General features: G+C 43.0%; 2 protein-coding genes across 2 annotated transcripts; both read left to right on the top strand.

Moving 5' to 3' along the window:
* Positions 1-4680: 4680 nt before the first annotated feature.
* On the top strand, positions 4681-9974 carry tcn2 (transcobalamin II). The gene is made up of 10 exons (XM_056287941.1): positions 4681-4816; positions 4985-5052; positions 5622-5814; positions 5966-6135; positions 7024-7176; positions 7892-8064; positions 8198-8372; positions 8464-8641; positions 8741-8859; positions 9002-9974. Exons 2-10 carry the CDS (start codon positions 4995-4997, stop codon positions 9061-9063), a joined length of 1281 nt encoding a protein of 426 aa, XP_056143916.1. The 5' UTR covers positions 4681-4816; positions 4985-4994; the 3' UTR covers positions 9064-9974.
* Positions 9975-11799: 1825 nt separating this feature from the next.
* On the top strand, positions 11800-15497 carry LOC130116811 (deoxycytidine kinase 2-like). Its single transcript, XM_056284875.1, has 7 exons — positions 11800-12464; positions 12627-12736; positions 12896-13092; positions 13239-13386; positions 13964-14079; positions 14367-14466; positions 14675-15497. Exons 1-7 carry the CDS (start codon positions 12167-12169, stop codon positions 14699-14701), a joined length of 996 nt encoding a protein of 331 aa, XP_056140850.1. The 5' UTR covers positions 11800-12166; the 3' UTR covers positions 14702-15497.
* The last annotated feature ends 490 nt before the right edge of the window (positions 15498-15987 follow it).

Genomic DNA, 15987 nt, shown 5'->3' with positions numbered 1-15987 from the left:
GAAAAGACAATCACTGTCTGGCCAGAAGGAGCAGTCTCTGAACTCCAGGACTGTTTTGACAACACACACTGGAGAATTTTTGCACATTCAGCTACCCATGGCTCCCGTATTGACATCTGCCATACTAGCCTACATTAACTTTTGCACTGACAGTGTCACAACAAAAAAACCAATCTGCGCCATTTCCAAACCAGAAACCCTGGATGACCAGTGAGGTCCGGCAGCTGCTGAATGTCCGGGATGCAGTGTTCAAGTAAGGTAACTGTGAGGCCTACAGTGCAGCTAGATCCAACCTCAAAAAGACATCAGAACAGCCAAACATAAATATTCCCTTCGAATGGAGGACCACTTTCACAATAACTCCGATTCCTGGCAAATGTGGCAAGGCATTCAGTCTATCACAAACTACAAAAGCTCCTATAGCAGTCCCACTGTCCATGATGCCTCCTGCCAGACGGGCTAAATCATTTCTATGCCCACTTCGACAAGGACAATACTGACTCAGCCACAAAAATCCCCAGCCACCCAGAAAACCAGGTGCTCACTCTATCGATTGCAGAGGTCAGAGAATCACTGCGCAGAGTGAACCAGCTGGCTGAGGTCTTCACAACTATATTTAACCTCTCACTGTCCCAATCCATAGTCCCAGCATGCTTTAAGGCCAGCTCTATCATTCCTGTCTCCAAGAAACCAACATCCACATGTCTGAATGACTACCAGCCCATAGCACTCACCCCCGTTGCCATGAAGTGCTTTGAGAGAATGGTTCTGGCTCACATCAAAAACATTATCCCCCCCCCCACACACACACACATTTGACCCACATCAGTTCGCCTACCATCCCAAAAGGTCTACTGAGGATGCCATTGCCACTGCCCTGCACTTTACTCTGACCCACCTTGAACTTAACAACAGATACATCCAGATGCTGTTTATAGATTTTAGCTCTGCCTTCAACACTGTCATCTCACTATCATCTCCGCCAAACTAACCACCAAACTCCTGTCCCTTGGCCTCAACCCCTCCCTCTGTAACTGGACCCTGGACTTCCTGACCAACAGACCTCAGTCTGTTAGGTTAGGTGACCATACCTCCTCCACCCTGACCCTCAGCACAGGTGCCCCTCAAGGCTGTGTTCTGAGCCCCCTCCTTTTCTCCCTCTTTACCCACGACTGCCTGCCAACTCACCCTTCAAATGTTATAGTTAAGTTTGACACCACAGTCATTGACTGTATCACCAACAATGACGAGACGGCCTACAGGGATGAGATTCAGCACCTCACATCATGGTGTACTACCAACAAACCTGTCCTCAATGTGCAGAAGATGAAGGAGCTGATTGTGGAGGTATAGAAGCTGCAGCCACTCCCCCATACGCATCAATGGGGTGGAAGTGGAGCATGTTTCCAGCTTTAAATTCCTAGGAGTCCACATCAGCGAGGAACTTTCCTGGACATCAAACACCCAAGCCCTTGTGAAAAAGGCCCAACAACGCCTGCATTTCCTGAAGAGGCTGAGGAGCGCCCATCTATCCCCCAAAATTCTCACCAACTTCTACCACTGCACCATAGAGAGCATCCTGACCAGCTGCATCTCAGTGTGGTACGACAACTGCACCTCAGTAGACCAGAAAGCTCTGCAACGGGTCGTCAAGGCGGCCCAGCATATCACCAGTACCCAGCTCCCAGCCATAAAAGACATTTATCACAAACGCTGCCTTCGAAGGGATCTCAGCATCAGCAGAGATCCCAACCACCCCAACCATGGACTATTCTCCCCCCTGCGCTCTGGGAGGCGGTACAGGAGCTTCAGAGCCTGCACTACCAGGCTCAAAAACAGCTTCTTTCCACAAGCTGTTGCCCACCTGAACCTGGCCACCCACTGAATGTCTGTAGATATTTTTAAATATTTTGTACTCTTGCTCTTTTTTTTAACTTATTTTTAGCTTTTGGTCTTCGTGTGTATATCTTATACTGTGTTTGCTGTGTTTGTCTGTGTCTGTCTTGCACTGTTTGGTGAATCCACAGCCCTCATTTCATTTTTAAAACTATGTGCCTGCACATAGTTTTTAATGACAATAAATTGAATTGAATGGAATTGAATTGAATTGAATTGTATGAGAGGTTGAGGATTTGTACCGATTGGCTAGACAAAGGGACCGAGCTGGGAAGGATGTGCAGCAGGTTAGGATGATGAGGGATAATGATGAGATGAAAATGACAAGCTGACAAGCGAGGGGAGTGTGTTGAGAAGGCGGAAGGAGTACTTTGAGGGTCTGATGAATGAAGAAAATGAGAAGCTTGGATGATGTGGGGATAATGAATCAGGAAGTGCAGTGGATCAGCAAGTAGAAAGTGAGGGCAGCTATGAAGAGTGGGAAGACTGTTGGTCCAGATGACATATATCTGTGGAGGCATGGAGGTGTTTAGGAGAGATGGCAGTGGAGTTTTTTTAACTAGATTGTTTTACACAATCATAGAAAGTGAGAGGATGCCTGAGGAGTGGAGAAGAAGCATACTAGTACCGATTTTCAAGAAGAAGGGCGATGTGCAGAGCTGTTGCAACTTAAGAGGTATAAAGTTGATCAGCCACAGCATGAAGATATGGGAAAGAGCAGTGGAAGCTAGGTTAAAAGGAGAGGCGATGATTAGCGAGCAGCAGTGTGGTTTCATGCCACAAAAGAGAGCTACAGATGCAAAGTGTTGCTTGAGAGTGTTGATGGAGAAGTATAGAAAAGGTCAGAAGGAGTCATATTGTGTCTGGATTTAGAGAAAGCATATGACAGGGTGCCCAGACAGGAGGAGTGGTATTGTATGCGGAAGTCAGGAGTGGCAGAGAAGTATGTAAGAGTGGTGGAGGATATGTATGAGGGCAGTGTGACAGTGGTGAGGTGTGCGGTTGGAATGACAGATGGGTTAAAGGTGGCGGTAGGATTACATTAAGGATCGGCTCTGAGCCCTTTCTTGTTTGCAATGGTGATGGACAGGTTGACAGACGAGATCAGACAGGAGTCTCCGCGTGGACTATGATGTTTGCAGAGGACTTTGTGATCTGTAGCGAGAGTAGGGTTCAGGTTGAGGAGAGCCTGGAGAGGTGGAGGTATGCACTGGAGAGAAAAGGAATGGAAGTCAGTAGGAGCAAAACAGAATACATATGCGTGAATGAGGGGGAGAACAGCGGAATGGTGAGGATGCAAGGAGTAGAGGTGAAGAAGGTGTATGAGTTTAAATACTTGGGGTCAACTGTCCAAAGTAACGGGGAGTGTGGAAAAGAGGTGAAGAGAGTGCAGGCAGGGTGGAGTGGCTGAAGAAGAGTGTCAGGAATGATTTGCAACAGAAAGGTAGCATGAAGAGTGAAAGGGAAGGCTTACTCGATGGTAGTGAGACATGGTTTGAAGATGGTGGCACTGATGAAAAGACAGGAGACGGAGCTGGAGGTGGCAGGGTTGAAGATACTAAGATTTTCGTTGGGAAGGACCAAGAAGGACAAGATTAGGAATGAGTATATTAGAGGGACAGCTCAAGTTGGAAGGTTTGGAGACAAATCAAGAGAGGCAAGATTGAGATGGTTTCGACATGTGCAGAGGAGAGATGCTGGGCATAATGGGAGAAGAATGCTGAATATGGAGCTGCCAGGCAGAGGACAAGAGAAAGGCCAAAGAGGAGGTTTGTGGATGTGGTGAGGGAGGACATGCAGGTGGCTGGCGTGACAGAGGAAGATGCAGAGGACAGGAAGAGATCGAAACTGATTATCCGCTGTGACGACCCCTAATGGGAGCAGCCGAAAGTAGTAGTAGTGGTAGTAGTTTAGGGTCTCTACCATTGACCAGTGGCCACTCTTTCAAGTATGAGGATGTCCACATCCTTGATTGGGAGGAACGCTGGTTTGAAAGGGGAGTCAAAGAGGCTATCTATGTTAAGAGGGAACGACCATCCCTGAAACGGGGGGGGGGGGGGCTAAGAGTGCATCTGTCGCCATCTTACAATGTTGTGATTGCAAACGTTCCCAAATTCTCTGTGAATAGTACACATGGCCATTGAAACTCTAGTTAATGGTCACGCCCATATTGGCATATGAAACTGGTCGTGGTTTCGGTCGTTATGCAGCTGTATTGTTTATAAGGGTGGGGATACCTGCAGTCTATTTAGACTGACGAGGTCACTTAGTTGAGTGATGAAACGTATCTGTCAATAAACGTTGTATCCAGATGGACTGATTCAACCTTCTTTGATTTTGTTACCCGGATTATTGAGCATGCATCAAAATACTCTCTTCCACCGATTTATATACTTAAGACATCACATTGGCTGGTACGTCAACATCTGCGCCATATTGGACCGGGTAAGACTGGTGTAAGTAATTCAGTTCATGTAAACCGAACGTTGATAACGCACTCCTCTCTTGAGCGTCTAGCAGCGCTTATAGCCTAACTATCGAAATTCTAAGTAACTGGAGACAAAACTTTTTTGTAATCCACGTCGAACATAAATCACCGAACATAAAAACGACTCATTAAAATCGGTTGAGAAATGTAAGTAGTGCTTTTTCTCCAGAAAACCCGCTGCTCCCCGTTCACTTCACAGGAGAGTCTCCCGCCCAATATGGCTACAACGGGCCGAAGCTGTTTTCAAAGGACCGCCCACTTGTTTTCACAGCTTTGTAGTCCCACATGACTAGTCATGTGACACGGACACTTGAGACGCTATTGTCGTTATATATTTGCTCCAGAGCTCTGCTTTTGGCTGCGGGCGTCTCTGTCTCTGTGTGGCGAAATTAAATGAATTGTTGATTACAAGACTTAAAGGGGTTCAAAAACGTAAGTAAAAAGTTACAACAGTAGTATTTCGTTTGAATTACATACTATATGGATTGTTATATGAGTACAATGTATGCGAATGTCCCATAACTTACTCAGTATTCCCACTCTATGTTCACGCTAACATTATAGCTATGGTTGTGGAATTGTTTATTCTGCCCTATCCAGGCTGTCCGGGATGTACGCTTTGATCATTCTGACAGGACTGCTGGCTTTCGTTTCCAGCAAACCATGCGGTAACTATTTCAACTGTCCCATTTCTAATCACCTTAGAAATGTTGCATTATTATTATTATTATTATTATTATTATTATTATTTCCCAGCACAAGGTTTGAACAGCTTTGTTTTTGAAGAACTTTGAGGGTCAAATCTGCCCAAAGTTGTGGGAAAGTACACCGTTTGCACATGCTACATTGACTCACACACAGGTCCGGGCATTCAGGGATTTTGCAACTAGCCCTAAACACCCCGTGAGGTGGCTTGGTGTTCTCATCAATATATGTCTGTAATTCTCTCTTTAAATTACTACAAAATGGCAAATAGTTGGGTTGCCTTCTTTGTCTAATGCGAACAGTAGCAAGACATATAGAGAGAATTGATTTTAAATATTTTAATGTTGTGACATGTCAAACGTTTTTATGTTGCCATGGCCGTCGTTTCCTTTCATTGCATGTTACTGCTGATGCAGCGATTCTGGTTTTACAGTGAATGTGATACCGCAGATTTACTGTAGGTCTATCTTGTGTATGTGTCTTTCGTGTTTCTGTCATTTCTATTTATGTTATGTTCATTTCTGTGGTACAGATACTGAGGGTTCTACCAACAACGAATTGCTCCTCTCACTCAATAAGGAGCTCCTGTACTCTGTAGAGGGGCAGCAAGGACTCCCAAATCCCAGTGTGCACCTGGCATTGCGGCTCTCTGATTCCCATAACCTCATGAAGGAGCTCGATCACCGGAATAAATTAAAAACCGATCTGCACAATCACCTTGCAAAGTAATGCATCCTTTATTCTTCACATTTTACTTCAACCACTGTGTCTGTGTGTTGAATTTTATATTTATTTTTGTGTGAGTTCCTTTTGCTTTTTTTTTGGCAGGAGTGCAGATTTCTTCACCTGAGTCTCAGTTTCCTTTATCTCCATCAGCTCCCTCTCTAATAGACAGCCTGTAACGGGCCTCCTGGGCTTGTATGCTCTGGCTTTGAAGGCTTCCTGCCATGACCTCAACACCATTACCTTCTCTGTCAAGGAGAAAGTGGAGACCCTGCTGACCCACCTCAAGAGACAGATGGAGGAGGAGAAGGAACATATTGCATGTAAGTTTCTACCTTTGTATAGGCCTGCAGCAGACATAAAGGTTTTACTCTGTGTGACTTGTAGCCCAATTCGGGTGCTGCAAAATCGATTTTAAAGTACATCAATTTGGGGATTTTTTTTGCATCGAAAGTGCAAAGAATCGATATTCATATGAGAGTTTACAATTGCATTATAAAAAAAACAAAAAAACATGATTGTCAAAAAAAATGTTCAAAAGTCATTGAGATATTTTTCATAGCTAATCAGTGAGACATTTTGGGTGCATTTTCTCTTTTTAACTGCCCTGTAATATAACCTCTTACTTAGAAGTTTCAATCCAGGTCCTTTCATATCATCTCAGTAGATTTCTTTGAGGTTCTAAGCATAATATAGATTTCTCAATTCATATGTCACCTATGGATGGACTTTAATTCCAGTGTCTGAAGTCACCATGAAAAAAAAACATCCCCATGACACTGTGGATTTCATGAAGGGCACTTTTTTTTTTTACTTAGTTTTTATTTCAATTTCAGCAATTTATGCAACCAGATTCACAGTTTTGCCTGCTGTTTTTGCCATTTTTTCCCACTTGTACCTATGTGGTTTACAGATAATTTAACGAAAGGAAATTAAAAAAAAGAAAAAAAACTCAACCTTTACTGGAGGTATAGATTAAAGACATGAAGGGCACTGTTAAATTTTTGTTTGTTTGTTTTGTTTTCCTGTCCAGTTCCTTGTTGATTTCTGTGGTAAAATTAGAGACGAGAAAGTGGCCTTATGGTACCTTCTTCTCCTCTCTGCCTTTTCTTTTTTAGATCCTGAAAATGTCATTGTGAAATACTGATGAGCAAGCACTCGTTAGCTCAGTCAGTGTGCTTGCTTTTTATATCTTCCTCTACTTTATGCAGACAGCCAGCGCCCTCTGACTAATTACTACCAGTACTCTCTGGGTGTCCTTGCTCTGTGTGTGAGCGGCATCAGAGTCAACCCTCACGTCAGCAACAAGCTCATCAAGGCTGTAGAGCATGGACACATCAGAAATGGGAATGTAGAGTGTGTCGGTAAGTGAAATTCCACATGATTTTCATTTATAATATATACCAAATACCTGATGCGTATACACATATATACCAAATACCTGATAAGTATACCAGTGACTATGATATTACTGGTATACTTCCCAGCTGTTTACATGATCTGAATCCTCACTAACAAGTTTCACAGATTTGGAGAGATTCCAACTAATGATTATTCACAAATCATTTGGATTACCTAAATATAAAAGCCCTAGCTTGTTTCAGAGGTTACTTCATTCCACAAATGTAACACACACATGTACACACAACAAAATGACTGCGATGCCATGATATACACATAAGATGAACCGTCATTTGACATATTGTTTTTAAGTTTGTCGGTGAATGTGTCATTAAAATGTTAACCATTCTGAAATAGAAATTGTTTAACCATGAACCAGTAAGAGATTGTTGTATTTTTCTGCTATGCTGTCCAATTACTCACGTGCTGTCATATTCCAAGCTTAAAAACAGTGGATTTATGTTTGTTTAAACTGTTTATTCAGTATGGTTGTGTAATTTTTTTCTCAGTTACTTTAGTGATGGCCTCTGTATATCCTTTGTGCATCTTTGTGCATGTTTTCCATGCAAACGGTAGTCAATGAGTTCACTTGCTTTTGTTTGTCTGCATCAAATTCAAATAAATTCCCGAATTTACAAAGGGCTCACATACTCGCTCCATCTCATCTTCTTTCTGCAGACACCTTGGCCATGGCCGGGATGGCCCTTCAGTGTGTGAAGGAGGCTGGCTCCCATGTGCAGAACGCTGCAGAGCTGAACACTGCCTTAAAAAAGATCAAGCAGAAGCTCCTGGCAGCACAGCGAGCTGATGGACACATAGGCAATGAGTTCAGCACTGGACTGGCTGTCCAAGTACATTTCTTTTTTCCCCCTTGTTTTAATTTCCACTACATTCTCTCTGTACACATCAACATTTTGTACTTATTGAACTCGATGAAAGGGTTGTGTCAGTGTTTGTGGATGTACTTAATGCACTGTGTCCTAGGCCTTGTTGGCAATGGGCAGTCATGTTGAGGAATGTGCTTCATCCATGGAGGCCATGAGGTCAGACGCCAGAAGGAAGACATACCACAACCCCATGGCCATATCCCAAATACTGCCAGCCCTCCAGCAGAAATCCTACCTGCAAATAAAGAGCAAAGAGTGTCACAATGAGGATGGTAAATAGTGCTATTACCTGTCTTTGTGGGAAATGTTTTTAAAGGTGGCATCTGTATTCTAGCTGGTTTAATCTTGTTGTGTGGCCTGCAGACAGTCTTGTTTTGGAGCCCAGGGAGCCCACTCCTGTATCACCAAGTCAAACCAAAGTGGCTCTGAGGGTGGAGGTGAAGGCATTCAAACGGGTTGCTACGTATTCAGTGGATGTGCCAGAGGGCAGCTCCCTGTTGGAAGCCCTGGAACTTCTTCAGAGGAAGAACGTTGGCTTTACGTAAGTTCACCCAACACTGTTTTGATCAACTTCGTACTTCGAGATTTGGTGACCCCAGTCATTTATTTGATTAAAAAAAAAAATCATTCTGTGTCGCAGGTTTGAGAAAGAGTCTAGCTTATGGGGGCACTTCCTAAGTGTGGTGAATGGACAACAGGCAAGACAGCAAGACCGCAGATACTGGCACCTCTCGTCGGATGGCTCTGCTCTCAGTCAGGGTGAGGATGCACCCCCTTGTGTATACATACACACACACACACACATTATGGTGTTGCTTACCTAAATTATTTTTATCTTCACAATTTTAAAGTGCCAGTTTAATTGCACCATAATACAGCGATGATTGTTTGCTCCTTTTAGGTATCAACGATTATAAGATTGAGGCAGCTCAGAAGATCACCATCACAAACACAGTCTACTGAAGGTGATGTCTCAAAAACAATAGTGATTGATGTGTGTTTGATGATTGATTCTGTGGACTGTTGTAAAATTAAAGTTTTCTGCTGTATGTGCTAGTGTTGTCTGAGATTTAGTGTTCTTTATTGTTGTCGTGGTATTTGCATCCAAAGTGGAGCCAGATGCCCTAGTTATTGACATTGTGTGGAATAAGAGTCTACTGGGGGCATTCATACTTTAGTATGTAATTCACTGCTAAGACCACTGCAGTTTTAGAGCTTCATCTAACACTGAAAAGATATGAAATCAAATGATTTTGAAAAGATTAGCAACATTTTATATTACTGCGATTTTTTTTAAACAAATCAAAATACACTTTGCTAGTTTTTGAAGTGATTGAAAAATCACCATGCGTTTCTGTAAAATATGGCCAGATGTTTTAAATAAATCGAAAGTGTGTCAAAAGATTTTTTCTGTTTTTTTTCTTCTGTCATTTTCTCCTGTCACTGCTTTTTCCTAACAGCTTGTGTTTGCATTGTGGTAATCAACCTCCCTATGTTATGGGGAGCTATCATGCGCAAGATCAAAGTATTATTTTAAATCACACTTAACAGTGACTGTATGCAACTATGAAATTATGCCACTGCTCATCACATCAACAATGTGCCATTGTATTATCACAGCAACTTCAATTGTCAATGGCATTCTGAAATACATCATTGATCATTAAATTAAGGGGGACCACACCAATGACATTTCCTTACGGGGTCCTGACTTTCAAAGGCCCTGACAGCTCTCTCCCAATACTTGAATTTATATGTTACAAAGATTTTTTTTTTTAGTCAAGTTACACGTTCTTTTGTCACCAGCTGCACGTTTTATCAGTAATCCATCTTTCCACAATGAATTGTAAGCTTTCAGTATGTCAATAAATACATCTGTGACACTGTTTACTCATGTGTGCTCTTCTAATATCCTGAAACAGCGGCACGGTCGCCTCACAGCAAGAAAGTCCTGGGTTCGAGTCTCAAGGTAGTCCAACCTTGGGGGTCATCCCGGGTCGTCCTCTTTGTGGAGTTTGCATGTTCTCCCCGTGTCTGCATGGGTTTCCTCCCGGTTTCCTCCCACAGTCCAAAGACATGTAGATCAGGTGAATCGGCCATACTAAATTGGCCCTCGGTGTGAATGTGTGTGTGTGTGTGTGTGTGTTTCAACCCTCTGATGGACTGGCGGCCTGTCCAGGGTGTCTCCCCGCCTGCCGCCCAATGACTGCTGGGATAGGCTCCAGCATCCCCACGACCCTGAGGGCAGGATAAGCGGTTTGGATAATGGCTGGCTGGCTGGAGGCTCTGAAACAATTTCCTTACATCTGAAATGGCCAGGTTTTGTCAAAGATGCACCAAATTATTTGTTCCAATATGTTACATAAAAGTGAGGTGAGGGCATCCTTGGGTTTGTTTACAAGGCTCTTAGAGCTTGCTCTGCAAGGGAAATCATGACATGGAATCAGCAGTGTCCCAAAAGAATTAAGGAAGAAAAAGTGAATAAGATTAGAGCAGAAAAGGGATTGCTGTACGCCAAAGCTGCTCAGAGAATGGAGAGAAACGACGAGATGGTGGCAGTGCAAAAAAAAAAAAGCCCGAGCAAAAAGGAACGGAGCTGAACAGAATATCTGCATGGAAAATAAATTGGGCTGCTGAAATAATAATAATAATAATAATAATAATAATAATCTTTATTTCGGACACACAGTCGGTCCATAGCATACAAGCAAAAATACAATAAAAGGAAACAATACCAAAAAAAACCAAAAAAACATTTAGGCTTACATGACACCCCTACATTCCACGTGCGCGTGCGTACACACACACACACACACACACACACACACACACACACACACACACACGTCTGTGAATGTTCTCATTCATCCAGGTCATGGTTATCCAAAGGAGTTGAATCGAGTGCAACTGGACTTGGTATATAGACTTGGTATATATATACGTATACGTCTTCACGGATATATACCAAGTCCAGTTGCACTTGATTCAACTCCTTTGGACACACACACACACACACACACACACACACACACACACACACACACACACACACACACACACAACATGTGAGGCGTCACACGCACTGTACAACACAGTCAGTTCATAACAGATACAGGCTGTCTCTCCAGTGCTTTTGAAGTCTGGATGTGAACCGATAGCAGCTTTTCGTGGGGCTATATGTTGCTGTTCTCGAACACATCCAGGCGACACATAAAATTATACATAAGCTGTTTTAAAAGTAAATCACATGTAGGCACATCTGAGGACACAAACAACTGACTGGCACTATGCCATCTGGGGACATGAAGCAACAACCTCATAGCATCATTGTAAGCTACTCTGAGCCTCTGCATACTTCTCTTCCTGTAAGAAGACCAGAGATGAAGGGGAAGTCAGAAAGAATCAAGATAGTGCTGGATGCTGCCAGGAGATACTTGAACGTTATGGACATATCTAGAGTAAAGCTAGATGTTACACTGCGGGAAGGATTTGAATCAGCCCAGACAACCGGATCTTGTTATAGAATGGACAAAGTCGTGAATAGGATCACTCTTGGTGGACAGTGTAAATAGTAGTGTGAAGTTCCTACATTCCAGAAGATGGCGGTAATGCGACATTTATGGATGCCAAAGGCATTAAAACCTAACGGAAGAAGAAGAAGAAGAAGAAGAAGACGAAGAAGAAGAAGAAGAAGAAGAAGAAGAAGAAGAAGAGACAATTTTATTTGTATAGCCCATTATCACAAATTACAAAATTGCCTCAGTATAAGAATAACAAGAAGAGGAAAAGCAAATAGACCTCACTTTCCAGAAGTAGATTTGTAACAGTTTTTGGCATGCAGTTTTATGAACTAATCGTAACATGCTAGCTGAATAAAGTCAGCTGCGAGAGGATGTAATGGCATTTACACGAGCCTCATAACTGAACCATATTTTTATGTAATTTTACAACCAAGCGCACTGACCATTCATTGGGAGGGTGTGCTAAGCTAAGGAAGCTTGCCGTGTAGCTAACTCTTAACACGTCTCTGAATCGAGATAAATTGCGGTGGACGGCATGCTGATAGATGCCGTGCTCTTTTAGACGTATCGTCATGTCTGCCTTGCGTGGAGTCGTACTTTCGAATCTGGTTGCCAAACTAAATAGTCAAGCTGTTACAAGACGACACATCGGATTTGCTCGCACCGGTTCTCAGTGCTGGGAGGCACCGGAGCCAAGCAGCATGTGGTCTGGAACCACTGCGACCGCCAAGGAGGCTAAATCAACCAGAAAGACTAGTGTGGCAGTCAAGCGACCTTTGTCGACATCATCGGTTGAAGGCGGAACAAGACACGTGAAGAGGGTCTCTATCGAGGGCAACATTGGTAAGATCAGTGTAGCTGCATTAATCAATTCATAATCTATACACCAGACTCAATGTAAAACATCGATACACATCAAACTCAATGTAAACATGGACATTTTAGTGAGTAATTCTGAGAAAATGTCATTACTCAGATGCCTCTTCACTCTGTTTGAACCATCAGCTGTCGGGAAGTCAACTTTTGCGAGGCTCCTTCAGTCCGCTCTTCAGGACTGTGAGGTCATCCCTGAACCCGTCAGCAAGTGGCAGAGCATTGAAAGTTGGACCTCCAAGGTGTGTATAAGCTCGGGCCAGGAAAACCGTATTTTTTTCCACTGATAAGTGATAGGAGGACATGTTAACCACCAACCTTATCTTAAGCTTTTCGACCTTCTCATGTTCATGTTAACCACCAACCTTATCTTAAGCTTTTCGACCTTCTCATGTTTCCAGGCGGAGACCTCCTCCGGGCAGATTGTCGGTAACCTGCTGCAGATGATGTATCAGGACCCCCAGCGCTGGTCCTACACATTCCAGACATACTCTTACTTGAGCCGCCTGAAAACACAGTTGCAACCTCCTCCAGACCGTCTGCTCACCTCAGAAGGAACGCCCGTCCAGATCTACGAGCGCTCAGTCTACAGTGACAGGTGAGCGACGGTGGAGGAGCCTGCCCCATGTTCATGAGCAACCTGCTCTGGTTTATCTGAGCAAGATGCTGACTCTTAATGAGCTGCCCTGTAGTTGATTCTGCTCCTCACTGAACCTGAAACTTTGACACTTCTTTCCTACCCAGATACATCTTCGCCCTGAACATGTTTGAGCTTGGCTGCATAAATTCTGCAGAATGGGCAGTCTACCAGGACTGGCACTCCTTCACTTTGGAGCATTTTGGATGCAAGCTGGAGCTGGAGGGCATTATCTATCTCAGAGCCTCACCTCAGGTATGCCAAACACAGAGCTGATCAGTTATTCACTTAAGATATACTTAGATAGGTCCATTCATTGTAAAAGTGTAATTAAGAGGGTAACAGAATTTGAACTTGTGTGCTTATAATTGATGGATCTATCTGTGATGATTTGCACAAAGTAACTTTTTTGCTTTAAAATATTTAATTCATTTTGGTTGCATTATCACATAGAACGATGGCTGTGGGAGAATGACACAATCGTGGTTCAAACCATTCCTGAGAAGCATTATTTTTGCTCCAAGTTTTGCCTGTCCCACCAGGCACAAAATCTCCTGGGAAATATAGGGATTACTTTACGGCACTCGCATAAGCAGAGCAATTTTACTTTACTTCGTCTGTGAACATAGCTCCCCTTCTCATGCAACAGTCTTTTGAGCTATGGCTTCCAAATAAATGCATGTATCTTGTTGCTACACCATGAAGAAAAAAGATAAGCCCCTCAGTTGTCATTGAGACAGTTAACATAAAAGATGCTACTGAAATCCAACAAGTGACCTGGTAGCAAGTGATATACATGATGTATGCATCCAGTCGTTTTGTTTCTTCTTAGAAGTGTATGGAGCGCCTGGGCCTTCGAGGGAGGGCAGAAGAAAAAGGAGTAGAGCGTGACTATTTGGATAAACTTCATGCACAACATGAGAGGTGGCTCGTGGAGAAGAGCACCAAGTGAGTGCAAATGAGACTTGTTTCATATTTTGGATTGTCAGATCTTAATGCTTTGATTAATGTTCCAAAAATGAGTAAGGTGATGTCCACTGAAATGGAAAACTTGATTAAAAAGGCTGTAATGTCAACATGGTCTTTGAAGCATTTTTACTTGAGGATTATTGTTCACAGAACATAGACAGAGCTTCTCTTGAAAGATACAAAATACTGACAAAGATAAAAAACCCCCATTAAGCTGGCCTTTAACAGAAAACAGAGTGTAAAAGATCTTGGCTCTGTCTTCTCAGATTACATTTTGAGAGTTTGAAAAGCGTACCTGTGTTGGAGCTGGATGCCAATTTAGAGTTTGAGAGCGATCCGGAGGTGCGACAAGAATTCCTGACAAAGGTAGGTACACCTGCTGTCATACCAGAGATCACCACATGAGGGCCTCATCCTCTCACCTCCGCGGATCCCACCGATCCTCACGTTGTTGTCTTTGATTTGGGGAGTGTGGTACTCACCAGTGTGCATTTCTGCCATTCGCTTTGACTGATTGCTACGCTTCATGTTTCTGATCCATTGAGATCCTCTGCATCTTGTAATCCATGCACAGGTGAAGAACTTCTTCAGCGGGTTATGAGAAGCCACACGTTACATGTTGACCGACCAGGCTCCCATGGGATCAAGATGACTGGGGTCATCAGTCAGCTGTGTTATTTGACCTATTGCTAATTCGTCTGCTTGGCTGGGAGGGAAAGTGAAATTTTATTGTATGGAACCATAGTGAAACATTTTCAGCTTGATTTTCTTCAATATGAATGTTACAATTTTGATATTTGTTTTCTGACAGTATGGCAGAACAAAAGACACTTGCATACTGTCTTCTGTACTTGAAGATGGAGATATTTAATAACTAATAATGGTTTGGCACAACGACCTTCGTCAGGTTATTTTTGCTCTGCCATTGCAGACCCATGATCTTCCCCTATGCACCTGTCGATCTACAGGTGTTCTCTGGTCTTTACTTACAGTATAACATTATTTACCTCTGTTGTTTGCTTGTGTGTGTTTTGAGTTACTGTGAATAGTTAAAAGGTTACTGACTGAATTGTTTAGTAGTTAAGGTTAAGCGATTTATGTCAACATAGTTTGACAATAATTATCATTCCAGTTGTAACTGTAACAACACATTTTTGACATCACTCCCTTTTTACAATTGTGTAATAGAAACAGGCTAAAAAAATCTCAAATATGCATATTTTATAGGCTATGTAACTTGTAAAAAACAACCCAAATGTATACACTAACCTACTTGACCAAAGAGAAGTATGGTCCCCTTACCTTTGGTTAGTTAAAACAGGAATTTAATGCTGCTTTGATTCAGAAAATAACTTAATTACAGCAGTTCATGAATGAATAAAAATTTCAGGCATGCTTCACCCTCCATGTTGAATTCTTGGGGCATTATCCCGCACCTTTGTTTTCATTCCCCTTTTTTTTGTTTTTATTTATTTCTGATTTTCCCTTTTTTCTCCCAATTTAGTGACCAATTGCTCCCTATTCTAGTTCAAATACCCACCCTCGTACTGTATGCGTTCACCAACTGCATCTCTCCGGTCGGCAGTCTCGAAGGAAACGCCTCACTTCTGTGACAAGGCGATTCCAGGCTGAACCACTGCTTTTTCCAACACACACAGAGACACATTTATCAGACGAACACAAGCCGACTCCACCCCCCTCCCCAAGACAGCGTTGCCAATTATTGCTGCTTCATCGAATCCAGCCATAGTCGGATCTGATGAGACCGAGGCGCAAACCCCGGTCTCCAGTGGGCAACTGCATCGACACAAAGCCAATGCTTAGACTGCTACACCACCCCGTACTTCATTCCCCATTTTAAAAATCCCTGGAGAACTGCTGCTGTCT

Source organism: Lampris incognitus, chromosome 1 (genome assembly GCF_029633865.1).
Source record: "Lampris incognitus isolate fLamInc1 chromosome 1, fLamInc1.hap2, whole genome shotgun sequence".
Classification (NCBI taxonomy): Eukaryota; Metazoa; Chordata; class Actinopteri; order Lampriformes; family Lampridae; genus Lampris; species Lampris incognitus.
The sequence above is the reverse complement of the archived record's forward strand: the minus strand, read 5'-3'. Positions and strand labels throughout refer to the sequence as shown.

Excerpts from the sequence above, each read along its gene's own strand:
- tcn2 (XM_056287941.1), top strand. The coding sequence starts at position 4,995 with ATGTACGCTTTGATCATTCTGACAGGACTGCTGGCTTTCGTTTCCAGC. Across the intron at positions 5,053-5,621 it reads CGTTTCCAGCAAACCATGCG|ATACTGAGGGTTCTACCAAC; the intron begins GTAACTATTTCA and ends TCTGTGGTACAG. Across the intron at positions 8,642-8,740 it reads AGGAAGAACGTTGGCTTTAC|GTTTGAGAAAGAGTCTAGCT; the intron begins GTAAGTTCACCC and ends TCTGTGTCGCAG.
- LOC130116811 (XM_056284875.1), top strand. The coding sequence starts at position 12,167 with ATGCCGTGCTCTTTTAGACGTATCGTCATGTCTGCCTTGCGTGGAGTC. Across the intron at positions 13,093-13,238 it reads CGCTCAGTCTACAGTGACAG|ATACATCTTCGCCCTGAACA; the intron begins GTGAGCGACGGT and ends TTTCCTACCCAG. Across the intron at positions 13,387-13,963 it reads ATCTCAGAGCCTCACCTCAG|AAGTGTATGGAGCGCCTGGG; the intron begins GTATGCCAAACA and ends GTTTCTTCTTAG.